At 39.1% G+C, this 26,941-nt stretch overlaps 1 protein-coding gene across 4 annotated transcripts in view; it reads left to right on the top strand.

Moving 5' to 3' along the window:
- Positions 1-12,103: 12,103 nt before the first annotated feature.
- The window catches only part of Cand1 (Cullin-associated and neddylation-dissociated 1), a 484,840-nt gene continuing 470,002 nt past the window's right edge, over positions 12,104-26,941 (top strand). For all 4 annotated transcript variants that reach the window (XM_067766309.1, XM_067766308.1, XM_067766310.1 and 1 more), the window contains exons 1-2: positions 12,104-12,258; positions 12,315-12,698. In XM_067766309.1, the coding sequence (XP_067622410.1) occupies positions 12,145-12,258; positions 12,315-12,698 (498 nt within the window). In that variant the 5' untranslated portion in view covers positions 12,104-12,144. The remainder of the gene's footprint in view (positions 12,259-12,314; positions 12,699-26,941) is intronic.

Genomic DNA, 26,941 nt, shown 5'->3' on the forward strand with positions numbered 1-26,941 from the left:
AATCGGTTGCAATTTTAATTCCATCCCGGCCGATTTCATCAGCTGATTGCAATTTTGGGTTTGTGCGATTTTAATCGCCCGATGCCGGTCGTACTCGTATAATAACAAGTAAGAAAGGCTAAGTTCGAGTGTAACCGAACATTACATACTCAGCTGCCAAATTACAGCTTGCAAAACTTTTAAATTACCTTCTTTTAAAAGTGCGCGGTACCACGCCCATTGTCCAAAATTTCACTAATTTTCTATTTTACGTCATAAGTTCAACTCACCTACCAAGTTTCATTGCTTTATCCGTCTTTAGAAATGAATTATCGCACCTTTTCGGTTTTTCGAAATTTTGGATATCGAAAAAGTGGGCGTAGTTATGGTCCTATTTCGTTCAATAAATAGAGATCTGAGATGAGTGCCTAGGAACTTACATACAAAATTTCATTAAGATACCTTAAAATTTACTCAAGTTATCGTGTTCACGGACCGTTATGCGAACAAAATTAATATACTCTGTGAGCTCTGCTCAGCTGAGTATAAAACTAAACACATGTATTTAAATGAGCGTGTGTTTATTTTAACCGATCACCGCACTTTTGTCGGCCGTTGTCGTTTTTCACTGCCGATAAATTGGCGCGTGTTCACTTTTATCCTCTGATAAATTGCGTGAATTTACTTTGAAAAATTAATAATTTGTGCGTTTGTCTGAAAAATTGATTAATTGTGTGCAAAATAGGTGCCCTTTATGGGATAAGTACACAAAAGCATAAACGCAAACGTATCTTTTCGAAAAAATAAAGTGCTAAGGGTTGGTTTCCTCGATAAGCGGTTCCGCTTTATTACGACCGCTAAAGAACGCCCGGTATACTCACCGTTTTCAGCGGCATCGCTTTCTTGGAAACTACGAACACTTACGGCAGACGATCCACAACATTTATTTTACATGCTTTTTTTTAGTTTTTCCTCTTTTTTTAACTGCACCTACAAAAGTAAAACATGTTCAAAAAATTTAAAATTCAAAAATGTTGTTTATTTTATAAATATTTGACAAAATGTTCACCGCTTTGACAATAGCGGTGGCAAAAAACCGTAATGAACCAGTTTCTACCGTCATGACGGCCGTAATATTTTGTGCCCTGCCGCTATATTACGTTACGGTGAACTTCACCGTGTTTTTAGTTTACACATAATTACTTTTACACTGCAACATTTTTGACAACATACTCTACTGCTATGTAACGGCCGCTAAATAGCGGCACCGCTTTCGAGGAAACCAAGCCTTTAGAGTATGCTTACACAGCCACGGCTGTGAAAAATTAATTATTTGTGCGATGGACTGAAAAATTTATTAATTGTGTGCAAAAACAGGCGCCCTTTATGGGATAAGCATAAAATAATAAAATCATAAATGCAAGCGTATTTTGGATAAAAAGTAAAGTGTAAGAAAATAAGCTGCCGGCCGATAATAGGTTGCAATTTTAACACCAGCCCGACCGATTTCATCAGCTGATTGAATTTCTTCGGTTTATCGGTGGCTATTTAGCGTACCCTAACTCCGGTGTTGTTGCTTACTCAAGTAACAGTTTTAAGTACTCCGAACACTCGTAGCAAAAAATGAGAAAAATATAATTAACCGAAAAATTACAAAGCGCTACGTAATCAAACTTTTCTTTTCAAATTCTATAACATGTATGACCATTCCGGAATACGTGATCTGAGCTCATTTGTTTTGCGTTTTCAACACCCAAATAATATTAAACTACAAAATTACACAATAAAATACTTTGGTGGTTTATGCTTGTATATATTTATGTCGATCTGTCCCATAATAGCCGTGTTTCTTTACATGCGTATACGTTTACATTTGCACCTACAAAAAGCGCTTCTCCTCGCTTAGATAATGCTTAGGAGACACAACTAGCGGCAGTGGTTAAGTAACTAGCTACAGCATAGGGTGTACCGAAAAGCGGAGACCCAAACCTATGTTGTATATGTTGAAGTGTATTTAAAGTTTGACGCTTAGCAGTCCATATAAAGTTTAAGCGTAAACGTCTACAGATGTAAAAAAGCACGGCTAATATTCTGCCCAGACAAAAACACAATTATTTTCTCTTATTACGGAGTTTTCAGCATTATTCACAGTCCTCATGTGCTCTGATGTATTTAATTGTAACAACTTCAGGATTCTGAATCTTTACGAAAATACATGTCTTTGGGTACAACTATCGACAAGTTCAACCCAATCAATCAATCAATCAATTTTATGTGGGAAATTTAAGTTGCAATATTAGCTGTGTTTTTTTCTACATCTATAGACGTTTGCGCTTAAACTTTATAAGGACTGCTAAGCGTCAAACTTTATTACTCTTCTGAAATTGCTGCGCTTAAGTTTAGTACTACAAATTTCAATACGTATTATAATCAAATGCATCTGAAATACACTAATTCTATGTATCACCTCTAAAATTGGTGTGTGTCCACTATTCATAGCAACTGATTCAGGTATATGTTATACGCTATGGCGGCCACCAGAGATTTGTGTCTACGCTTTTTGGTACAACATGTTCTGTAGCTAGTTACTTAACCACTGCCTCTAGACGGTCTCCTAAACATTACCTAAGTGACGATAAATGTGTAAAAAAACACGACTGTTACCAAATTTCGAAATTTAAAACTTTCTTTTCATGAACTGTGATACTCTTACGGGAAAGTCAGATAACCTGGGCTATAGGGTCGTTCAAGCCCTATAAGTCTCCGGGCCCGGATGGAATCATTCCTGCGCAGCTTCAAAGGTCTTTGGGGATTTCCTGCCGCTGGTTGGCCATCATATATACTAACTGCCTCAGGCTTAACTATATCCCGAAGTCTTGGCACACGGTTAGGGTTATTTTCATTCCGAAGGCCGGCAGAAGCTCTCATGTATCACCTAAGGATTTCAGGCCAATCAGTCTCTCGTCGTTTCTTCTTAAGACGTTTGAGCGGTTGATTGACCTGTACCTACGGGAAAGGATACCTCGGGGGTTACTGTCGGCTTCACAACATGCGTACTGCAAGGGCAGATCGTCGGAAACGGCTCTCCTTTCGATTGTAAAGCAAATAGAGGTGTCCCTAGAACACAAAGAGTATGCTCTGGGTGCCTTTCTAGACATCGAGGGAGCTTTTAACAATGTCTTACCGGGGTCAATCGAAAGAGCTCTGGTGGGTTTAGGAGTCGAGGCGGCTCTGGTTGAATTTATTAGCAAACTTCTATGCGGCAGAATTGTCGCAGCGGAGTGGGGAGGGGCCATAATTAAGAGGAAGGTGTGCAGGGGCACGCCACAGGGGGGTGTCCTATCTCCTCTCCTCTGGGTTGTGGTAGTCAACGAGCTTCTTGTGGAGCTGGAAGCCAATGGTTGTCGGGTGGTTGCCTATGCAGATGACCTCGCTATCCTAGTCAGAGGCAAATTTCTGGGCGCCCTGCGCGATGTTCTTCAGGGCTACCTGGATACTGTGGCTAGGTGGGCTGAATCATGTGGATTGGCGGTCAACCCGGGAAAAACGGAATTGGTCCTTTTCACAAGAAGATATAAGGTGCCCGATTTCAGAACTCCCTCGATTGCAGGGGTACCGTTGGTACTTTCTGATAGGGTTAAATATTTGGGGATTGTTTTGGACAAGAAACTGTCCTGGAGACCCAATGCGGAAGATCGGGCCAGGAAGGCCGCCATTGCCTTGTACTGCTGCAGAGGAGCTATCGGAAAGAGATGGGGACTCTCGCCAAGAATAGTACACTGGCTTTATGAGATGGTAGTCAAACCGATTCTGCTATATGGGGTGCTGGTCTGGTGGAAAGCACTGGACACGGCGAGCACCTCCAAAATGTTAGTGTCAGTGCAACGGACGGCGCTGATCGGTATCAGTGGCGCTCTCAGAACAACGCCTACCTTGGCACTGAACGTCATGCTGAACATATACCCAGTAGATATTGCGGGAAAGGCGGCCGCGGCAAGGTCGTTGGTCAGGCTTCGTGATATGGGATATAGACTTTCTGACCGCGGACACTCTAGCCTTCTTACCAGTTTCGACTTCATCCCGGACAGAACGGACTACTGTATGCCGATAACAGCTCCCTATACAACCTTCACCCCAGTTATTCCAGAGAGAGAGGATTGGGGAAGAGGAATTATCTGGGGCATGGGACCGGTTAACTTGTTCACGGATGGGTCAAAGCTGGATGGAAAGGTTGGTGGGGGGGTCTTTTGTCAAGAGCTAAATTTAAGCCGCAAGTTTAAGTTGGCTGATCACTGCAGTGTATTCCAAGCGGAAATTGCTGCGATTAAGGATGCGGTGGATGGAATGCTATCCAGTGCTACCACGGTTAGGGAATTTAACATCTACTCTGATAGCCAATCGGCTATCAAGGCCTTGAGCTCAACTACAGTGCGATCGAGGGTGGTCTGGGAGTGCCTGACCTCGCTTGCGATTGCATCGAATTATTTTACAATTAAGATTATCTGGGTCCCGGGCCATAGTGATATCCCGGGTAACTGTCAAGCGGATCTCTTAGCCCGCATCGGTACAACAGAACCGGATGAAGATGGCTGTAGGGACTTCGGGATCCCGCTGGCCACCTGTGGATTGCTCCTCCATAGCTGGGCCTCGAATCAGCTCAGCAAACGTTGGGCGGATACCACGTCTTGCAGGGTAGCAAGATCTTTCTGGCCGAAAGTGGATGGCAGGAGGTCTGCTGAAATAATTGGGTTCACTAAGGCTCACCTATCAATGGTCATTGGGGTTTTGACAGGGCACTGTCCCATGGGTATCCATGCGGTACGTCTCAATATACTGGAAACCCCATCCTGCTGCAGCTGTATGGAGGATGATGAGGTGGAATCACCAAATCACTTTATGCTTGATTGTCCAGCTTTTGCCAGAATTAGGCGAAAGTACTTCGGTCGCGACTCACTTGGATCTCCCGAGGATATATCCAAAGTTGAGATCGGTATCATTCGGAGCTTTATCGTTGCTACCCAACGATTCTCTAAGTAGCTGGATCTAGGTCACCGTTATTTTTGGTGTATGTGGTATCACAACGGACCTTCGTGTTGTCCAAGTGAGCTATCCTTATCAGGGCAGCTACCACCTAACCTATCCTATCCTATACTCTTAGAGATGCGGACTTCATTTAGGACCCATTTGACACCTACAAATCAACTCAAGTTTTAAAATCATGGTACATTCATGATTCAATTACACTAAGTTTCGCAAGTAGCTTTTTTGAAAAGGTGACACTCCGCACTCATGGTTGTTATTAAGAAGAAATGGAGAAGGGGAAAAATGAAATCGCCTTTTTCAAAAAGGCACAAATTCGACAAAAATCTGCTTTGAGATATGACGATTTATAAAGCTTTCGCCAAAGGCTTTGGTAGAGAATATGGCCGTAATAAAAACCTGTTAGTCACATTTGACACTGCGGGAATATGATGGTGTGCATAACGCGTCATAGATAAATTCTAAGATGGATATATGAAATGCGGTTTAGGAGCTGAAAGCTTCTCAGCGATTTTAGCTGTCAGCCCGTCTTTCAAACTCGGCTAGTATCTTCCAAGCTGAAGTCCTGGGGTCTTATCCTGTAACTATATTCGAAGAAAAATGCGTTTCAAAAGCTTTCAAATCACAACAATTTTTTCGAATAGAGATACATTAAAACACACCTGAGTACTTACCCAAGCAGCGCTCATGACGCTTAACTACCCCATCCCTTTGTCCAAGATTGTCTGCAGCTGCAAGAGGTAGTCTTAGGCTGCAGCTAACTTTTTAAGAAAATAAACCTCCGGGAACATTACCACAATCACTGACCACTGGCCTGCGTGGAGAAACAACGGGGATCCCTTTTTAAAGCATTGACATGAGCTGCGTCGAGGAGAGCTGCAATTAAACAGTCACGCACAGCCTTTAGCTATGCCCAGTTTGAGCACACGCTAGTTTTCAAACTATTGGCAGTTGCAAACAGCCGGAGCTTCCGGAAACTGCTTAGTACTCCGTAGATGAGATCTGGAAGTTCAAAAGTCCGAGTCAAAGGTTTAATGAAGAGCGCTGAAAAAACTTTTGACCAGCAGCAAGATAGTACATCAAAACAGCACCTCGCTCTTTATTCCCGATATTTAGCATACGGGCGGCATAGCAACCAGGATTTGCGCTTATTTGTGGCATCTGCACAATAATTACAAAGTGCAAGTACTAAACATTGTTCCAAATTGCGTTTTTATTTGTTATTTACACAAAAATTTACAGCAAAATTATTAAATTGTTCACGAATGTTATCAAAAGAAACTATCAAAACTAAAAAGTGTACCCAATTAAATTTTTTTTCTGAAAAGTAAAACTTTCAGTACTGTTTTAAAGTTTTGTTTATTATTCAGAAAGGGGTTTGAAAACAAACAACACTTTTCGTTCTTAGTAGCGACTTGGGAGTTTGGAATGTGAAAAGCACAGGGTGGTCTAAGGTTACATGGGTAACCTTTAATAATTAAACCATGGGTATATTATTTAAAATTTAACGATAAATTTATTCCAAAATTGATGCTTCTAATCCATGGTGGAACCATTCAAGGTGGGAGCACGGATACATAGTGTTACGAATATTAGCAAAACTAAGGAGTGCTGCCGTCTCTAAGCCGATGCTAAGCAGTGACGTGAATGCACATCAATAATTCAATCATTATGTATCTACATAAACGAAACAATAGCTGCGTCTACATATATGTACCATGTACATATACGAGCAGCGGAGAGTCAATGCACTAACACATGCATATATCTGAGATACTCCTATAAGTATGCAATGAGAAAAACTATAAAATTGTGAAATTGTAGTTACAGCTGAGAAGTTTGAGAGCTACTGGACTAGTAGATTCTGGAAGCGCCTAGAAGATGTATAAAATTGTGCAATTTTAGTTACAGCTGAGAAATTTGAGAGCTACTGGACTAGTAGATTCTGGAAGCGCCTAGAAGATATATAAAATTGTGCAATTGTAGTTACAGCTGAGAAGTTTGAGAGCTGCTGGACCAGTAGATTCTAGAAAATGCGAACGAGGAAAGCAAAGAGTATAAAAGGCGACAGATGTAGAGGCGCTGTATTTCAGTTTGATTTGAGTTGTCAAGCAGTTATGACTAAGAGCAATAGCAGTATTATTTTGAAAGTCAGTTTCCTTTAAGCTATCTGTTTGGTTATTAAGCTATTCGTTGCACAGTTTGAGTGTTATTGTGAAGTATTTTAATAAAGGCCATTTTTCCATTATTCAATATTAGAGTTATTTATTCAACCGAACGATACGAACCTAGCAAAAGGGCAAATAAGAAGATTTGCAGAAAATTCGTTACAATTGGTGTCAGAAGAGGAATTGTTGAATAAATTCTAGAGGACAACAAGGACATGGCAAAGTTAAGTGAATTGAAGATCCCGCAACTGAAGAAGGAGTTGGAGAACCGTGGATTGAATACAACCGGCATTAAACTCGAACTTCAGGCACGACTACGAGAGGCAATGGAATTAGAAGGAATTGACGTGGAAGAGTATGTCTTTCATCTTGATGGCGATGAGACAACAAAATTGGAGGAGAAAAATGAAACACCGCAGACAATGGCGAACACAGACTTGAACATTATATTGGCTGCAATATCGGCACAAATGTCCGAAATGTCATCACAAATATCCACCAACATGTCATCTCAACTGGAATCGCAAAAGACAGATATAACATCTAAGATGGAAACATAACTAGAAGAACAGAAAACGTATATGTCATCACAATTGGAATCGCAGGAGACACGTATAACATCCAAGATGGAAGCACAGGAGACACGCATAGCCGAAATATCGTCGCAAATGTCATCTCAACTGGAAGAGCAGAAGACATATATGGCATCCCAGCTGGAATCACATGAGACACGTATTTCAGAAATGTCGACACAGATTACATCAAGGATGGAAACACAACTGAAAGAGCAAGAGGCACGTATATCATCAAAACTCGAAGCGCTTTTGGACGAGAAAATAACGCAGTTTGAAGAAAAATTCGAGGCAGAGGTGGATGCTTTGAGAGGTCGTATACAGGAATTGCAACTAATTCGCCCAGTTGTTTCAGCAAGCAATACGAAGGTAAAAACTCCAACTTTTGACGGCTATGTTCCTTTCCAGGTGTTTAAGATTCAGTTTGAGAAGACCGCAGCAGTGAACAACTAGAGTGCAGAAGATAAAGTTGCTGCACTATTCGTGGCATTGAAAGAATCTGCTTCTGAAATCCTACAGACTATTCCCGAGGGAGAGCGGAACAACTACGAAACGTTGATGGTCGCTCTAGAGAGACGATACGGAACTGAGCATAGGAGACAGATATCCCAAATGGAGTTGCTGAACCGCTTCCAGAGGCCTGGTGAAACATTGCAAGTGTTTGCGTCGGATATTGAAAGGCTAGCACATTTAGCGAATGCGGACTCACCCGTGGAATACACTGAAAGGGTAAAGATTCAGAGCTTTATAAATGGTATACGGGACGTCGAAACAAAGCGAGCTACATGCAAACCCAAAGCCAACATTCGCAGATACGGTGTCACAAGCTCTGATTCAGGAAACAGCGTCGCTTCTATGTAAGCCAGTTTTCAAAGCACGCCGTATGGAAGTAGAAAGGCCAGAGTGTGTAGACGCAATATTGGAGGCGCTGAAAGGATCGCAAAAGCGGAGTGAAAAGTTACCAAATACTTCAAATGCGGGAAGTCCGGTCACATTGCATGTCATTGCGATCTTGGTCCTAATAGTTCCAACAATGTGGGTGGCCGTAAACGCAAAGCTGGAGGAGATGAGCAAGAGCGAGTAAGAGGTAGAGATCGAGAGCTAGATCCAGCTATTGAATGCCCTGTGATATCTGTGTCGCAAATTGGTAGAAAATCGAGCAGTCTTACCGTTTCCTTTAAGCTATCAGTTTGGTTATTAAGCTATTCGTTGCACAGTTATTGTGAAGTATTTTAATAAAGGTCATTTTTTCCATTATTCAATATTGGAGTTATTTATTCAACAGTTTAGCGATACGAACCTAGCAAAAGGGCAAAGAAGAGGATTTGCAGAAAATTCGTTACAATAGCTACAAACATAAATAAAATCTCCATGTATTTTGTTTTTGTAAATCGATGGACTAATGTCTAAATAGTACTGCACTGGAAGTTGGTGTATGAAATCATGTTAAAAAAGTACAATCCAGCTGTCACCGTTCTGCCACCTTGTATATGGGGTTCCGCCATGTTATAACCTTTTCGTACATTGAAGATCAAGCTAACGGCAATTACACGGCTCAAGTATCCTTTTGCCAATTATCAATTTGCACAAGGATTTGCCCCGTGTGTGCACTGGTTGCGCTATTTGCGCTGAGAACTGCGCTAAAATCAAAACGATTTTGATATTTACGCATGTCTGCAAATATTGCACATGCTTTTTTCTTCGCGTGTGGTGAATGTTACACAGTTTACCTGTGGTTTCTGATAATATAACATCAGTAATTGTTGCTTAAAAATGTTAATATCGAAGGCGTAAGGACCATCTCTAGCTTGTAACAGGAATGCACACAAATTCAATAATACATAATAATTTTTTATACAATTAGAACACGTTTCATTTGTTGCGCTAGTTGAAAAATGAATATTGCGCAGTGCTGCAATGAGTAGAGCTGGTCTTGCAACTAAAATATAAAAATTATAAATACAATGGTGCGAGTTTTTCGACTTATACTGTGAATTACCAGCACTGTGGAAAATAAATAGTGTTTTTTTATACTTATAGTGCCTTTTTTATACAATTAAAACACATGTTTCATTTGTTGCGCTACATTAAAAATGAATATTGCTTCAAAGCAAAGATAACGTACGGCGTTTCATTGTTTTTCGTCTGGCTTTGTCAAAGCGTAGGCACGCAACCAAAGCATTTCTGTAAATTTTTCGATACTTCGCCCGACAAATGAATTAAGGATTTACCCAGCCAACCAAAGCGTCTGTGTAAATCCGCCTTAATTTTTGTAGCTGTAAAAGTCGCCTGCAAATAAAATGGTGCTGTAAGTCCAAACAATTCAAACTCCTATATGACACTACTTTATTTTCTAAGTATTCATCTTGTATTTTCTCTTATATTTTTTGTCGAGAGCGCCAGTAAGGTTTCAGTACTGGTGTAAGTGTGTGAACTATATTTAAAAAAAACTAACGAAATACAAGAAAAATACAACGTAGTTCATTAAAAACAAACAAGCCAGTTTGTATTTCGATAGGGTTTTTTGACATTAGGCCGTTTTTTCTTTATTTTTTCAGACAAATGAAAATTTTGTTTTTAGTTTCAAAATTTTGTGCTTAAAAACACAACTAAATTCAAAGTGTAAATTGTGTGTGCAAATGAGTTTTCAATAAGTGTACATTTTTCGGTTTTTCATAGTTAAGGAATTGACCTCCAGATTCTTGTGTTACACAAATATAGTGAACTTGGGTACAGAAATTCAAATTAAAAAATTTTTCACAATAATTTGAAAAACTCTACGTTTTCTCTGCTACACTTAAAGGAGTAACCTTCCATAATAAATTAAACTTTCAATGAAAATCAATAACTCAGAACTGAACATTTTTCGCCATGATATAAAATTAAAATGCTGTGGAACAGGAGCAACACTTTTGTGACTACATAAACTCTGTTTCAATCTTTTACATCTCTGCACAGAACCCTAATTGACCGTTTTCAACCGTAACAACAATGGCAACCCAGATTTTCCCGTTATGCTCACCAAGCGAGTGCCTGTCAGAAAGAAGTCAACACACTTGCACTTGTACACTATGTTGTGACATTTTTCATATAGATGCGTTTAACACAGGCTTATGCATTCCAATAACATCGCCACAATCAACCAAGATGTTGCGTTTGTAAATATGAAGGAACTTCAGACTTGGCAATTGAAGTTTATTACGCCTTGCCCATTCACATACAAAATTTCGCGAAGCACTGTTGTAAACATTCTCTCTATACAACAAAAATACTTGCTAACATATTTTGTGTTGTATTCGATTTTAATACTGCAGTTTTTAATTGTGAAAAATGTTAGAAAATTTACCAACTAGTGGGAAAAATAATTTGACTTGCAAAGTGTGCCAACACCCTTAGCCAAAGCAAATGTCAAATTCTTCTTCTTATGATTTGCTTGGAACAAAATTGGGGAGTTTGCTACTTTTCAATATCAGATGGCGCTAGTGTCGCTCATTCTAGCATTCTCCATAAAAATACATGCAATCTATTCATAATGCATAAGCATGTGTTAAACTCATCTATATGAAAAACTGCTTATGTGTCGGAGCTGTCATGTATGGGCAGTCTAAGGCCTTACTGAGCTGCACGACACTGCGCTTCACTTTTTTGCCTATTAGATCAACATTGCCGCGCCGCGCAGTGCTGCTGTCGCTGGGTGTGAATTGCTTCATAAGAATACACGAAGAATATATTGCCGCGCACTGTAGTGCTGAAATACCTTATAAATTGTGTAAACGTATAAATTTATCTAGTGCGTAAACGAGCTGTCAAATTTTGTATGAAAAATCATTTTCACAATTTGTATAAATTTACGCGCACATTTCATTGTGTAAACGCGGTAAACTCAAAGGAATGCAACCTTGCAGACATTGCAGCAGGCATTTTCATCAGAAATCTCCAACATCAGCAAGTAAAGGTGTTTTAGTTTTGATTTTTCGCTTAATCTTAGCATTTTTTAATTTTTATAACAATCAAAAAATTTTGTTTGGCAATAATACAGCTGATAAACAATCAAGTTTATCAAGAGTATTACTAGGTGCGTTCATATAAAACAATGTCCAAATATCAATAAATTTAAGAAATTATTATATAACTATTGCAAAGCACTACCATTTAGATAATGATCTCATACATACATGTACCTAATTTAGGTCTACAAGACTGTAAATAATTAAATAAATAAATAAAATATAACCGCGTGTGTAAGTGGATATAATTTTACACCTTATAAGTTCATATGCTTTCATGACTCCCTAATACAATCCGATTTATCTGTGGAGTGCCTAAATCCAGAGATCCCAATATTCAACGCAGAATCGATATTCGTGTACCTTCTCGAATGTTATATGCTTAATATACCGGCTTTAAAGTCCATAAAAAGTTTAACGTTTTTAAAATCTCAGCTCTCGTTGCCGAAAATGTCTTATCAGTATCATCAGATAGCAAGCTTGCTGGAAAAAGTAAATGAATCTAATATAAACGTTAGCAGATAAAATAAAAATAAGTTTTTTCTCAGATGACTTCTAGCGATAAAGATTTTCGCTTTATGGCTACAAACGACTTGATGACTGAATTGCAAAAAGACAGCATTAAACTGGATGATGAGTCTGAAAAGAAGGTCGTGCGGATGATATTAAGGCTATTGGAGGATAAAAATGGAGAGGTTCAAAACCTCGCAGTAAAATGCTTGGGCCCGTTAGTAAACAAAGTAAAAGACAGCCAAGTAGACACTATTGTTGATTCGCTGTGCTTGAATATGATATCAAACATAGAACAACTGCGAGATATATCCAGCATTGGTCTAAAAACCGTAATTTTGGAACTGCCGCAGTCGTCTAATTCCTTAGCACCAAATGTTTGCCAGCGGATAACTGGAAAACTGAATGATGCAATAGAAAAGGTATTACTTATGGCTTATAAAACTTTCGGGTAATTGTTTACTTTAGCTCACAACTGCTAAAACCCGACCAGAAATATTGGGAGAGGTGTCAAAAGACGCGTTTTGATCCCAGGACCACGAATCCGAGAGCGGAAATTCAAAATTTTATTTCTAAAAAATAACCCTAGGCTACGCCATGCCAATTCCGGGTATGTGGTATAACCGTGGCTACCGCCTGTGATGTCCTTCTGCGTAGTACACCCTTCTGCGTACCTTTTGACGTGGAATTACCTCTATAGTTATTATTTGCACCAAAATAAAATTATACGGTTGAACTCACCATAAACACCACTACCGATACTCATATAAATTATTTTAATTTGACAGATGTATGTATTCTGCAGACTACGCAGAAGGACATTATCGTGGCGGTAGCCACGGTTATACCACACACCCGGACTTGGCATGGTGTAGCCCAGGGTTATTTTTTATAAGTGCGGCCGAAGGCCGCCTATGCAGAAATGTGTTCTACGCAGAATTAAAATTAAAATTTTAAAAATTTCCACCAAAAAAGAGCTTTTTCAAATTTTTGGTAAATAAAGACTAGAAAAGTAAAAGATATATATACATCAGATGAAAGGTATTTTTATAAGTTGTTTTTCGATTTTTTAATTTTTGAAATCCTTCTACTAGTTTCGGAGATATTCTGATTTGATAAATTCATAATTTCGCCTTTTGACATGGAATTATCCCCAGACCTTTCATTTGCACCAAAAAGAGATACCGTTGGATTCAGCATAAAATTCTCTATAAAGTCTGATTTTTTTTTTTGACAAATGTATGTATTCTACACTTAAGCCATTTAAATTTATGTTGAGCCACCATCGCCTTGTGTTAATCCTAGTTGATTTTTTCGTTAATTCATGCAAATTAGATTATGTTGATATACTAAATATAAAAAGTAAAGTGATGTGTGCGCTTAAAAGATTGTAATCGCGCGGGAACAATATGTATCACACAAATCTGTTTTTCGTGGATAACTTAAACGGGTAAAAAAAGTTAACTTCCCCTTTCGGATTCTTAATCTAGGCGTGAATACGCGTCTTTTGCTACCTCACTCGACAATTTTGGCCCAAATTTCGGTGGGTGCCATAAACTGTACTACAACCAAGGAAATTTACGTTAGTTAGTTATTTATTTATTACGGCTTAAAGCCTAATTCAAGATACAAATAATACTATTCTATCTTATAGGTAGAGTTTTACAAAATTCATATAATTTTGCATTAAAAACTAAGATTTCATTGCAGTTTTTAATTTCCAATGGGAGCTGGTTGCAACCCTTTAGACCTTTGTAAAAAATGTTTTGCTTATCTATTTCTGTTCGAAAAAATGGCAATTTAAAATTATGTCTATTTCTAGTATTTATATTGTGTGTTTGCTCCAAGAACTACGTTACTACTTAAATATTCAGGTACATTTCCATGTTTTATATTAAATATCAATTTCATGGTATGAAAATAAATTTTTTTGTTTGACAGTCAACCAGTTCAACTTTCTTAACATATCAGCCGTTCTAGCATCTCTACGTTTTTTAAGAATAAACCTCATACATCTATTTTGAAGCTTTTGTAGCTTATCAATTTCTTTGTCCGCTATTATGAATAATATCGATGGGCAATACACAAAATGTGGTTCAATAATAGATTTATAAATAATTATTTTATATTTTTCTTGTATATACTTGGTAGATCTTTGCACAACACCAATCTTTTTCGCGACTTTGGCAACTGTGTAGTTTATATGTTCTCCAAATTTAAGTTTGTTGTCAATTATAATCCCTAAATATTTTATGCTATTAACTTTTTGTATCATTATTTATTTTTAGCCCACTTAAGTCCTCATCATTAATATTTTTTCTTGTTATGACCATATTTTTGGTTTTGTTTATATTAAGCTTTAGCCTATTCGCACATAGCCATGTGTATAAATTGTTGAGATCATTTTGCATTTTTAATACCGCAGTAGTAATATTATTGTCACTGATCATAAGTAATGCATCATCCGCAAATAGTTTGATATCACAGTCTTGTATCGCATTAACTATATCATTTATATATATTAGGAACAATATTGGTGCCAGGACCGATCCTTGTGGTTAGCCTATGGGCACTTCCAATACATCAGATATCGCTGTTTTTATAACAGTTCGCTGTTTCCTATGTTTTAAATAACTGCGGACCAAGCAAGCTCTATGTCTTTAATACCAATTTGTTGAAGTTTCTTGATAAGGATTTCCCTATCTACCGTTTCGAAGGCTCTTCTAAGGTCAAGAAAGGCAGCAACCACCACCTTATCATTTAGATCATCTTTCCACTCCAATATCACAAAGTTAAGAGCTGTTTCACACGAATGTTTTTTCCTACAACCCGACTGTTGATTGACAAGTATTTTGTTTGAGTATAGATATTTTACCAATTGATTCTTAACATAAACTTCAAGGATTTTAGCGGCACTTGGTATGGTGTTTATGGGTCTAAGCTCTTCTGGCTGTATTGTATTTTTAATTTTTTCAACTGGAATCACCGTTGACATTTTCCACATTTTTATAACTTCATCAGTCGTTACTTTAGGAAACTTAAATTCAGATTTGGCTTGACTACCGCTGAGTGCTATATCGAAATATTCTATATTGTTATTTATTTCTAACACACTATTTATAAAAAATTTGTTAAGGCCATTTGCCAAGGCAAGTTCATCTTCTACGAACTATCGCTTTATTAATACTATCGTTATCCCGCGCCAAGCAGACCGTCGATTTAAGGTACTTCCACATATCTTTGGCGTTGTTTTCATTCATTATAACTTTATTTTCCATGTATTTAATTTTCTTTATTTTAACTAGGTTTTTATACATTTTATTAATATTTTTGTTTTCTTCACACAGTCCTGTCTGTATAGCACATGTATACAAATAAAATGTATGTTTATTTATTTGTGCAAGTTCTCTATCGTACTACTTATTCATTAGTTTTATATTTACTTCTTTTTCATAGGTTGAATTTTCCATCACTTGCGTTAAAATGTGGTTCACAAGTTCAACTTTATCATCTATTAATACATTTTCATTGAAAGTAAAATTGAAGGACCTAAGTAGGTTTAATAAACTTTCATTACTATATTTATGCCAAGCAATTATTTTCTTAATCACTCTCATCTTATATGATTTAAATATTTGAACATTGAACATTATTGTTTCATGATCAGAAATTCTGTATGCTTGCAAAGATTTACACTTTATTTCTTCACAATTTGAATATATGAGATCAATTCTAGATTCAGTTGTATCCGTTATTCGTGTATTAAAATCCACTTTTTGAACCATACCCATCTCGGAAAATATTTCATTCAGTTTTGTACTGTATGTTGATATGTGATTCATGTTGATATTAAAATCACCAACTAGTATATTGTGGTTACTTTTTTCATATTTATAAATTAATATTTCATTTAAATAGTCTAGGTAGGCTGCATCACTTGTGCTGGGCAAGTGGTAGAGTACCCCTACCATTATATATTATATTAAAATTTATTTCTCTATGTACATATATTAGTACTCCGCCAGTATGCCTACTGTGGGAATCACATCTTATCATGTTAAAAGATGCTATTTCTAATTCATTATCTTCAATATCTTTTGTTGTACACGTTTCAGAGCATAATAAGATTGCCGGCTTGAGAACTTCTGCCGTCACTTCCAATTCACTTTTATTCGAAACTATACTATTTACATTTTACATTTTTATATATTGTTATCAGCTTTTGCAGACTTGCTTTTTCGATTAACTTTTGCGGGAATATAATCCTAAAGTTGATCTGTAACTTCTGAGTAGTGCGTTAGTTGCTAATAGCCAAGCCTATGCTCTTTTGCACTTAAGTGCTTTAAATAAACCGGACATTGTCGGCTATTACACAAGTGATTTACATCTAGCCCTAAGTTTAATTTTTCATTGGCCTTTATGCAATTTATACACTTGTTTATAGGCGTTTCATTACACTCCGTGGTTTTATGTTTACCCAAACATTTGCTGCACACCTCATCACTTTTACACTCGGTCGCTTTATGGTTGTATTCTTTACATTTGAAACATGTTGTCACATTAACACCATCCTGCAAAACCTGCATCTTTCCCATCCTACGTCTAGTTTATCTAACTTCATAACGTTGGTAAACATATCTTCATCCACCTCTACAATTGCATTATAGTAGTTTTTGTTGTTTGTTTTGGCAACGTATTGTTTAATAATTTTTAATTCGCCCTGCTCTCGGCATTTGTTTTGGTTCTTTAAACACTATTAATTCATTATTATTTTTTTCAAAGTGCAAACCAGTTATAAATATTCTTGGTTTATAGTCCCGTGGGATCTTTATTTCATATTCATCACTTATTTGTTTGTCCATAATTTCTTTGATTTTATCTCTTTCACTTTCATTTATACTATCAATCACCATAACACCATTTTGGTCTGCTTTGATATCAGTGATTTTTAGCTCTTTAGGGTTAATTTTATTGTTTAAATCTTTTTTTGTTTTTTCACTAGTTTGTTTTGTTTTCGGCTTCACAATGATAGGAGTGCGTTTCTTAAATTCCGGCACGTCCCTGCTTGTATGCATATTATCACTCATTTTCAATGCATTTGCATATGATTTTTGCTGTTGCGTCACACTGCCTTTATCTTTCACTATTGTTTTTATTTCGCTACATAATTTTTCATTTTCATTTCCCACTACTTCCACTTGTTTTATCATTTGCTCTGCTACCTCCCGCACTTTCTTTATTTCTGCTGCATTTTTTAAGTACATTTCTTGGTGCATTTTTAGGGTCGCTAACTTTTCATTATACTTATCATCCATCGCTTTCATTAGATCTTTTAGCTCTCCCTTGCTGGTTTGTATTGCCCGTTCAAATTCATTTTTATATTCTTTTAAGTATATATTATTTTTGTTAACACTCCCTTGCATGTCTCTTACAACTAAGTCAACATTATTTATTTTTATTTTATTTATTTAATTTTATACAGTCTTGTAGACCTAACTTACTTGTATATCTATGAGATCATTATCTGAAAGGTAGTTCTTTGCAATAATTATACAATAATTTCTTAAATTCATTGATATTTTGGCCTAGACATTCCTGGAGGCAAAAATTCATATTATCACTTAAAAATACGAGATCTAATATTCCTTTAAGACTGTTATTAAAACTGTTAATCTGACTAAGGTCACATCTTGAGAAGCCGTCAATCAAATAGGTTTCAGCAAACGCATTTGAAGACATAGGAAGAAGCCCCCGACTATTATCAAAAGTAGACCATTCTAGATTACTGAGGTTGAAGTCGCCAAAAACGCAAACATTTTCATGACTAGATGCTAAGGCTAAAATATTATCAACATGCTCTTTATAAAGTAAATCGCTACTAGTAGGCGGTACATAAGAAACACAAATTAAAAGTTTAGAAACTCCATGTACAGAAACGCAAAGCATATCTAAAAGAGAATCAGCATTCGGCAATGGCACCAGAGTCGCTCGATATTTTCGCCGAATCGCAATTAAAGCGCCTCCTCCTCTAGACAGACCAGTTTTTAATGCATCGCGATCTTTTAGAAAAACGCAGAATAAATTTTCATCGAAAAATTCACCATCCATAAAAGTGTCATTTAGCCAGGTCTCGACAATAACAAAGATGTCAAAATCCAAGTTTGAACTCATCGTATATAGTGAGTCAGACTTGGTCCTTGGCCTGATACGTTTTGAAAATAAATTTTAGGATCCTTGTAAGAATGAATATTAGCTACATCCCGCGTCGAGGTTTGTATAGAAATGTTTAAACGGTTCCTTGTACCATCTGACCCAACCGATTGCCATTGGACATCGGTTGGACCTCGTCGTTTTTTGAACGAAAATTAAAAGGACGCAAGGCAATGTTTGAAGGCCATAAGTCAGGCTTAGGTAGTACACTTTCCTCAACACCCAATTTAAAATTAATATAACGCAGAGAATTGGGATCCACGCCAATCTTCACCAACGGAAAACAAACAATGGAGTTAACATCAATGCCAGTATGTTGAGAAATATGAAGTTTTATTTTATCGGATGTGACCGAGGCAGAGAAAGGCGAAATGGACGTCCCAAATGTCGACCATTTTGAACATCCACGTCGATGGCACTACGCTACCGACTGTCATACACCCCAAAATCTTGGGTGTGACGTTTGATCCGGATCTACATTTTGGTGAGCACGCAGCCGCAATTGTTCCGAGAATTCAGAGCCGTAACAAAATCCTCAAATCCCTCGCTGGCAGTACCTGGGGAAAAGATAAAAAAACGCTCATGACTACATACAAAGCAATTAGCCAGCCGATTACGTGCAACGCGTCACCCATATGGTCGCCAAGCCTAAAAATTACCCACTGGAAGAAGGTACAGGCCTGCCAAAATACTGCTCTCAGAATTGCCACGGGCTGTCTTCTTATGTCCCCAGAACACCATCTGCATAATGAGGCGAGAATACTCCCTATCAGGGAGAGAAATGAGATGCTGACCAAACAGTTCCTGTTGAATACCCAGAAACCTGGGCATCCCAACAGACATCTGATTGATGAACCAGATCCGCCTAGGGGCTTAAGGAGTCATCTCCGTAAGCATTTTGAGAAAATACGGCACCTGAGAACCCAGCCGTATGAAGCGAAAAAACACAAGCAGGTCCTTGGTGAACTCCATAAACAGGCGTCGGACCTTTATGCCGGGAATTGCCCGGTGAATCCAGTACTCAAAGAAAAGTATCCAAAACTCGCGAAAGAGGAACGCATACTCCCTAGGGAAACGCGTGTCACTCTTGCTCAACTTCGTTCTGGATACTGTAACAGGTTAAGCTCTTACCTATCCAGAATCAACCCCGACATACAAAATGTATGCCCCGCTTGAAATGTGTCCCCACATGACACCAACCATCTCTTTAATTCTAATGTGGAACCAACGCCTCCAACACCCCTTTCCTTATGGTCCACCCCCGTTGAAACAGCAACTTTCCTTGGACTCCCGTTAGAGGATATTGATGACAATTTGTGATCGGTCGCGGCTGTTAGGTGGGGCGAAGCATTGCTACAACAACAACAACAACATCATTAGATTTTAAATATAACCTCCTCGTTAGCTTCCTGAGTCTCTATCTCACATTAATGACGGTATTTAGACGATTTTTATATTGGTTTTGACCATGTTTTAAAACAAACTCCAAAAACAAAATTAAACACGTCCGCCCCGCTCGAATGGCAATAACACATGGATGCAGGATTGCAAATCCGAAAACGCAGTTCAACAATTTTGGATCTGTCAAGAGATATTTGCAAAAACAAAATTAAAAATTTTCATGTGGTTGTTGTAGTTTTGAGAATAAAAGTGTTTTGTGCGGATATAGGTTGGCTTTATAACGGGTGTTGGACCTATCCAGAGTCATCTTTTGTAAGCGCGGCCGAAGGTCGATAATGCAGAAAAGTGTTCAGCGCAAAAATACCTATGGATCGAGCCTCCAAAAGTTTGGGGGCCCGTGTCAAACGACGCGTCTTGTCATCAGGAGCAAAAAATATGATCTTAAATCGTTCAAAAGATATTAATCAAAAGCCCAAAATATACCCCAGCCCCTCCAAAACCTTCGTTGGTTCAAAAGTTTTTTTGCGCAGATTACGTTTCTGCGCTGGCGGCCTTCGGAAGCACCTTAAAAACATTTACCCTGGCCGGTTGTTGTTGCTTTAGCAGTGCTTCTCCCAATCCAATAGGTGCGACCGATCACAAATTGTCATCGATGTTCTCTAACGGGATTCCAAGGAAACTTGTGGTTTCAAGCGGTGAACCATAATGAGAGGGGTGTTAGAGGCGTTGGTTCCACAATACAGTTGAAAAGATGGGTGGTGTCATGTGGAGACACGTTACAAGCAGGACGTATGTTTTGTATGTCGGGGTTGATTCTGGATAAGTAAGAGTTTAACCTGTTACAGTATCCAGATCGAAGTTGAGCTAGAGTGACACGCGTTTCCCTAGGGAGTGTGCGTTCCTCTTCTGCAAATTTAGGGTATTGTTCTTTAAGTACAGGATTCACCGGGCAATTCCTGGCATAGCGGTCCGACGCCTGTTTGTGAAGTTCACTGCGGACCAGCTTGTGTTTTTTGGCTTCACACGGCTGTGTTCTCAGGTGCCGTATTTCCTCATAATGCTTAAGGAAATTACTCCTTAAGCCCCTGGGCGGTGTTGGCTCATCAATCAGATGGGTGTTGGGATGCCCAGTTTTCTGGGTAATCAACAGGAACTGTTTGGTTAGCATTTCATTTCTCTCCCTAATGGGGAGTATTCTCGCCTCATTATGTAGATGGTGTTCCGGGGGTCTACCACGTTATCCCCAAAATCAAAATCCCCAAAACAAAATCCCCAAATCAAAATCCCCAAATCAAAATCCCCAAAATCAAAATCCCCAAACTCATAATCCCCAACACAAAATCCCCATTTTATGTTTAAAATTATATTTAAAATCGCCGCGACCAAAAAAGGCTAATAATCCATACCAACTTTATGCATAGGCGGCCTTCGGCCACGCTTATGAAAAGTAACCCTGGCCTACGCCATGCCAAGTCCGGGTATGTGGTATAACCGTGACTACCGCCACGGTGATGTCCTTCTGCGTAGTACACGCTTCTGTTAGCTTGTTCGAATTAGAGCGACTAGCAGTCCTATATATGGATAAGTACAAATATGTATTGCCAAAACGTGAATATATAGTTATACACACATAAATATGAATGAAAGAGGAAAGGGATATTGCTATTTTTTACACGGTCATAATGTTTATCATAGCACTGGGATTTTGTGTTTGGGGATTTTGATTTTGGGGATTTTGAATTTGGGGATTATGTCTTTGGGTATTTTTTTTTCTTTGGGGATTTTGTGTTTGGGTTTTTTTTTTTTTTTTTGAATTTCGTGGCACTCCCGTTCCGGGGACATAAGACAACCCGTGGCGGTTCTGAGGGCAGTATTTTGGCAGGGCCGTAGCTTCTTCCAGTGAGTAGTCTTTAGGCTTGGCGACGATATCGGGGACGTGTAGCATGCAATCGGCTGGCCAGTTACTTTGTAAGTGGTAATGAGCGTTCCTTTATCTTTGCCCCAAGTACTGTCAGCAAGAGATTTGAGGATTTTATTATGGCTCTGGATTTTCGGTACAATTGCGGCTGCATGCTCACCAAAATGTAGATCCTGATCAACCGTCACACCCAAGATTTTGGGGTGTAAGACAGTAGGTAGCGTAGTGCCATCGACGTGGATGTTCAAAATGGACATTTTGGACGTCCATGTTTTAAATAAGGTCGCCGATGATTTATTCGGTGATAATGTCATGTTTCGCGAGGTGAAAAAACTGGAGAGATCAGGGAGGTAGCATTTTATTTTGTTGCAAAGCTCATCGATCTGTGGGCCTGGTCCTGTGGCCATTATTGTGCAGTCATCGACGCAGGAAACGATTGTAACTCCTGGTGGTAAAGGTAGCTTTTATATGTAGAAGTTAAACAAAAGTGGGGATAGGGCACCATCCTGTGGCACCCCTTTTTTAATTCTTCTTGGTTTTGATTTTGCGTTTCTAAATTGTACCGATGCCTGCCGACCACCCAGAAATTTACGGTCCACCTTTTAAGACTTGAGGGAAGGGTATACCCTTCCAGGTCTTGCAGTAACGTGTTATGGTTGACCGTATCAAAAGCTTTCGATAGGTATACAACAACGAGTACTGTTCTATGGTGGGGGCTTTGATTTAAACCGCAATTTATCTGGGTGCTAAAGGCATTTAGCGCGGTGGTTGTGCTATGAAGTTTTCTAAAGCGCATTTTTTCGGATTCGAAGACCACACCGGTAGAGAGGTCACAACTACTTAAATGCTCCTCCCATTCCGGCCGCTTGTGTTCATCCACAATCAATCTGATGCGTTGGTTTATATCCCTTATTTAGGGGTCGCCGGGATCGAGCTGTCTTATAAGGTCACGTACTCTCGCTAGATTTGCGGCCTCCGCCGGAAAATGAGACCGAATTTCGGAAATTCTTCCGGCGGGAATAAAGCCAGCCGTAGCGGATTCAGTAACCTTGCGGAAAGCACGCACCTTTTGGCGAGCATCAGTCGGGATAAGGAGGGCAGCAAAGAAGCTGTCTGTAAAGGATTTCATCCCCCCTTCCTTTTTTAAAGTTTATGGTAAACATAAAGTCGGCGGTTCGCTCGAGCGAAATAAGTATTGGCAGGTGGTCCGATGCCAATGTTACCATCGGCTGCCAGTTGACGCAGTTTACGAGTCCTGCACTCACGATTGATATGTCTGGGAAACTGTGATAGCTTCCTACCACACGAGTGGGGGCGTCTCCGTTTATAGTGCAGAATGTCGTTTCTTCTTTGGGGACTCCCTCGGGGTCATTTGGGGGTCATTTCGGGATGGTTTTGGGGACTCTCAGGGTAATTTGGGGGTAATTCCCGGATGGTTTTGGGGACTCTCTCGGGGTCATTTGGGGGACATTCTGGGATGGTTTTGGGGACTCCCTCGGGGTAATTTGGGGAATATTGTGGGATAGCTTTGGAGACTCCCTCGGGGTCATTTGGGGGTAATTCCGGGATCTTTTTGGGGACTCCATCGGGTCGTCCCGGCGTCATTTAGTGGTCGTTCCGGGATGTTTGTGGGGACTCCCTCGGGGTCATTTGGGGCAAATTCTTGGATCTTTTTGAGGACTCTCTCGGGGTCATTTGGGGGACATTCTGGGATGGTTTTGGGGAATCCCTCGGGTTAATTTGGGGGAAATTCTGGGATGGTTTTGGGGACTCCCTCGGCATAATTTGGTGGACATTCTGGGATGGTTTTGGAGACTCCATCGGGTCGTCCCGGCGTCAATTAGTGGTCGTTCCGGGATGTTTTTGGGGACTCCCTCAGGGTAATTTTGGGGGTCATTGGGGGATGGTTGGGATTACCACTAAATGACCCGGGACGTTCCGATGGAGTCCCCAAAACCATCTCAGAATGTCCCCCAAATGAGCCCGAGAGAGTCCCCAAAACCGCCCGGAATTACCCCCAAATCACCCCGAGGGAGTCCCCAAAATCATCCCGAAATGACTGCCAAATAGCCCCGAGGGAGTCCCAAAACCATCCCAGAATGTCCCCCAAATGACCCCGAGGGAGTCCCCAAAAACATCCCGGCACGACCACTTAATGACGCCGGGATCACCCGATGGAGCCCCAAAAAGATCCCGGAATTAGCCCAAATGACCCCGAGGGAGTCTCCAAAGCCATCCCACAATGTTCCCCAGATTACCCCGAGGGAGTCCCCAAAACCATCCCAGAACGACCCCTAAATAATCCCGGGAGGGCCCGAGGGAGTCTCAAACACCATCCCGAAATTACCCCCAAAAACCCCAGGAGGATCTTCCCACAATAATAGCAAAAGTAATAAATGTTCTTCCATTTTCTCTCGATCGCACAATAAGAGAATTCTAATTTAAATTTATCCGTATAAATTAAATTATCAAGAGCGTTTGACTTATTGACAATTTGTCAGCGAAAAAGCTTTTTTTTTACATAGAATATCAATTACTTGATAAATTGTCAAACTTGACAAGTAAGCAAGATGGTGAATTTGTCAAGTGCACAGAATAGGGCTGTAAACCTACAAAAATTTGGACCATTTCTTTGAGATTTGGCCCTTTTTTCGATGGATTTTGGTCCCTTATAAAAATATGATGTAGCAACCGTGCGTATATGCCCGCTTAGCTCCTTTAAATTTACTGACTGGTTCAGTATGCGCCGGTAAAGCGGCAGTTACGAACGTACGTACCAAAAACGTGTCAACTGACACGACCTATCTTATGAATGGGCAATGTAAACAAAAACTCACCGACGGTCAACGCACGTACGTACGTAGCCCGGAACGTAGAAATCAAAACAATTTTGATTTTTTCCGTAAGAACGTGTCAGCTGATTACTCTCTCACAAGTCAGAGTTGCCTATTAAACATTTTGTGTACTATGTTTGGACCAATTGCAGTTATTATACAAAAATACCTAATGATTGTTTAAAATTTTGTTGAATTATCCTAAAATTATTATATAAAATTGGAGGTTACAAATAAATGAACTAGAAATTCTTATTCAGTATTTGTTTCGGTCATTTGCATAATGAAAAATTGTAATTCCAAAAGTTGCAGACATCAAGCATGCATGCAAACTGGTCAATGGAAACAGTGCTTTGCTGTAAACAATTCACACACAAATATGGTATGTACATACATGTACACAGACGCACACATTGATTCCTACGGGCTTGAGGGTTCGGTCAAACTTGTTTCGTGCGACAAACGTCCGTACGTACGGTACACGTCGGTGGGTAACTGCCGCTTAAGGCTTCGCGTGCTTTGATTTTAAAAATGCGATAAAGGTAGTGAGTGGTCAAAGTTTCATCGGATAATTCTTCTATTAGGTAAATTTTTTCGATAAGTGAGGCAAGTGTAATTTTCTCGCATAATCGAGGCACAAGTATAAATAAATGATTCCTTTTGCTCAGCTGTTACCATTTTTGGATTGCTAATACTTAAATTGGAACTCGACGTTAAGTTAGAAATTGAATCGGAAGCTAACTTAGAATGAGGAATCGGTTTACAAGTTGAAATTTGCAATGAATGAGTTGAGGTGTCAAATCCTAAACAGTCTTCAAGCAAGGAACAATCTGACATGTATAGGGAAATGAGGCGAAAAATCAACTAAAACTGTATTGTAAACACCAAATATGTGAAACATAATTTGAATGAAAAGTTATTATATTGAACCAGTACCTGTTGAAAGAAATGATTTTAATGAGCTGTGTGTAATTCTGAGAGCTTTTAAATTTTATAATTATGCAATCGGTAATGTAAGAAGCACGTACATTTGCTCAAACTACAAGAAAACTGCGACAACTATCCCTTGGCTTTTTTAGTATCACATATAAGGCCCTACCACGCATATTATGGGAAAGGGTCAAGTTCAAAGGCTCAACATCACCTACAAATCGAGCACGAATTGGGGCTGCATATATTCCGGTATTATATCTACAACACTCATATCTCTGCAAACTGATGCTAACAACACCACCAGCGCAGGAAATATTGGGCACCATCACTCTGAGCTCCGAAACTCAAAATGGTTACAGAAAGGGCACGACTACGAATGAGTTTATGTATTTACATACATATGTAGTTTGTACCGGCAGGCCAGTTACCCGTATTGTTGTTGTTGCATATGTTTTGGCTAGCGATAACGAAAACATACCTAAAGAAGTAACTTCAAAATGTAAATAACATCGAGCGAGAAGGAATGCCGAAAACACCATAGGTAAGAGCGAGAAAGCGAGTCACAGGTACACATATATGTAATGGGAAACCATGTTTTAATCTTTCACCGTGTAGGGCGTACGCTTATGTAGGTTTGTGTCTTAGGGCACGTACATAATTTTGGTGCGCTACAAATTATTTTGGAACAATTTTTTAGGATTTTGGTAGAGGCTATTATAGGTAAGTGGTAACAATGGGTAACCATGTTTTAATCTTTCACCGTACGCTTAAGTGCAAGAAAGTCATATATGTAATACTTCTATATCACTACTACTGAACTGTGCAGCCTGTCAAACATTACAGTACAGATATACAACGAGAGAACGAGACAAAATCTCAAGGCTGTCGTTAAATTTTTGTAAAAAAGGAATTTAAATATATGTATATTTCAACAAGCCGTCTTGCTTCTATTCAGAAAAAGGCACTTAATTTCGATCTTAGGCTGCGAACATTTTGGTAGGTGATGGTTATTTTTTCACTGTTTCCGCAGAGATTTTTGAGTTTTTTGAGTATCAAAATAGGCGTCTGGCAATGATATTTTAAATGATGAAATATCCCTATCATAACTAAAATTAAATTTATACACGCCTATTTTAATAGGTTGTGAAAGGTCTAGCTTATCTTCTGTGTACTTAATAATATCATTTTCCATAAGCGAAGCATGAAGACGTGATACAAAAATTGTCCTGCGAGGCGGCACGGCAGTCACCTGCCTCGGTTGCGCATTGTCAACATTAGGCAAACGCGCAGCGGCGGAGGTAGAATCACCACTTGTGTTGGTGGAACTGGAAGCAGATTGTCATTAATGGTTCTTATATCATTAACAGCA

This window comes from Eurosta solidaginis, chromosome 2 (genome assembly GCF_040869045.1).
Source record: "Eurosta solidaginis isolate ZX-2024a chromosome 2, ASM4086904v1, whole genome shotgun sequence".
In the NCBI taxonomy this organism is placed as follows: domain Eukaryota; kingdom Metazoa; phylum Arthropoda; class Insecta; order Diptera; family Tephritidae; genus Eurosta; species Eurosta solidaginis.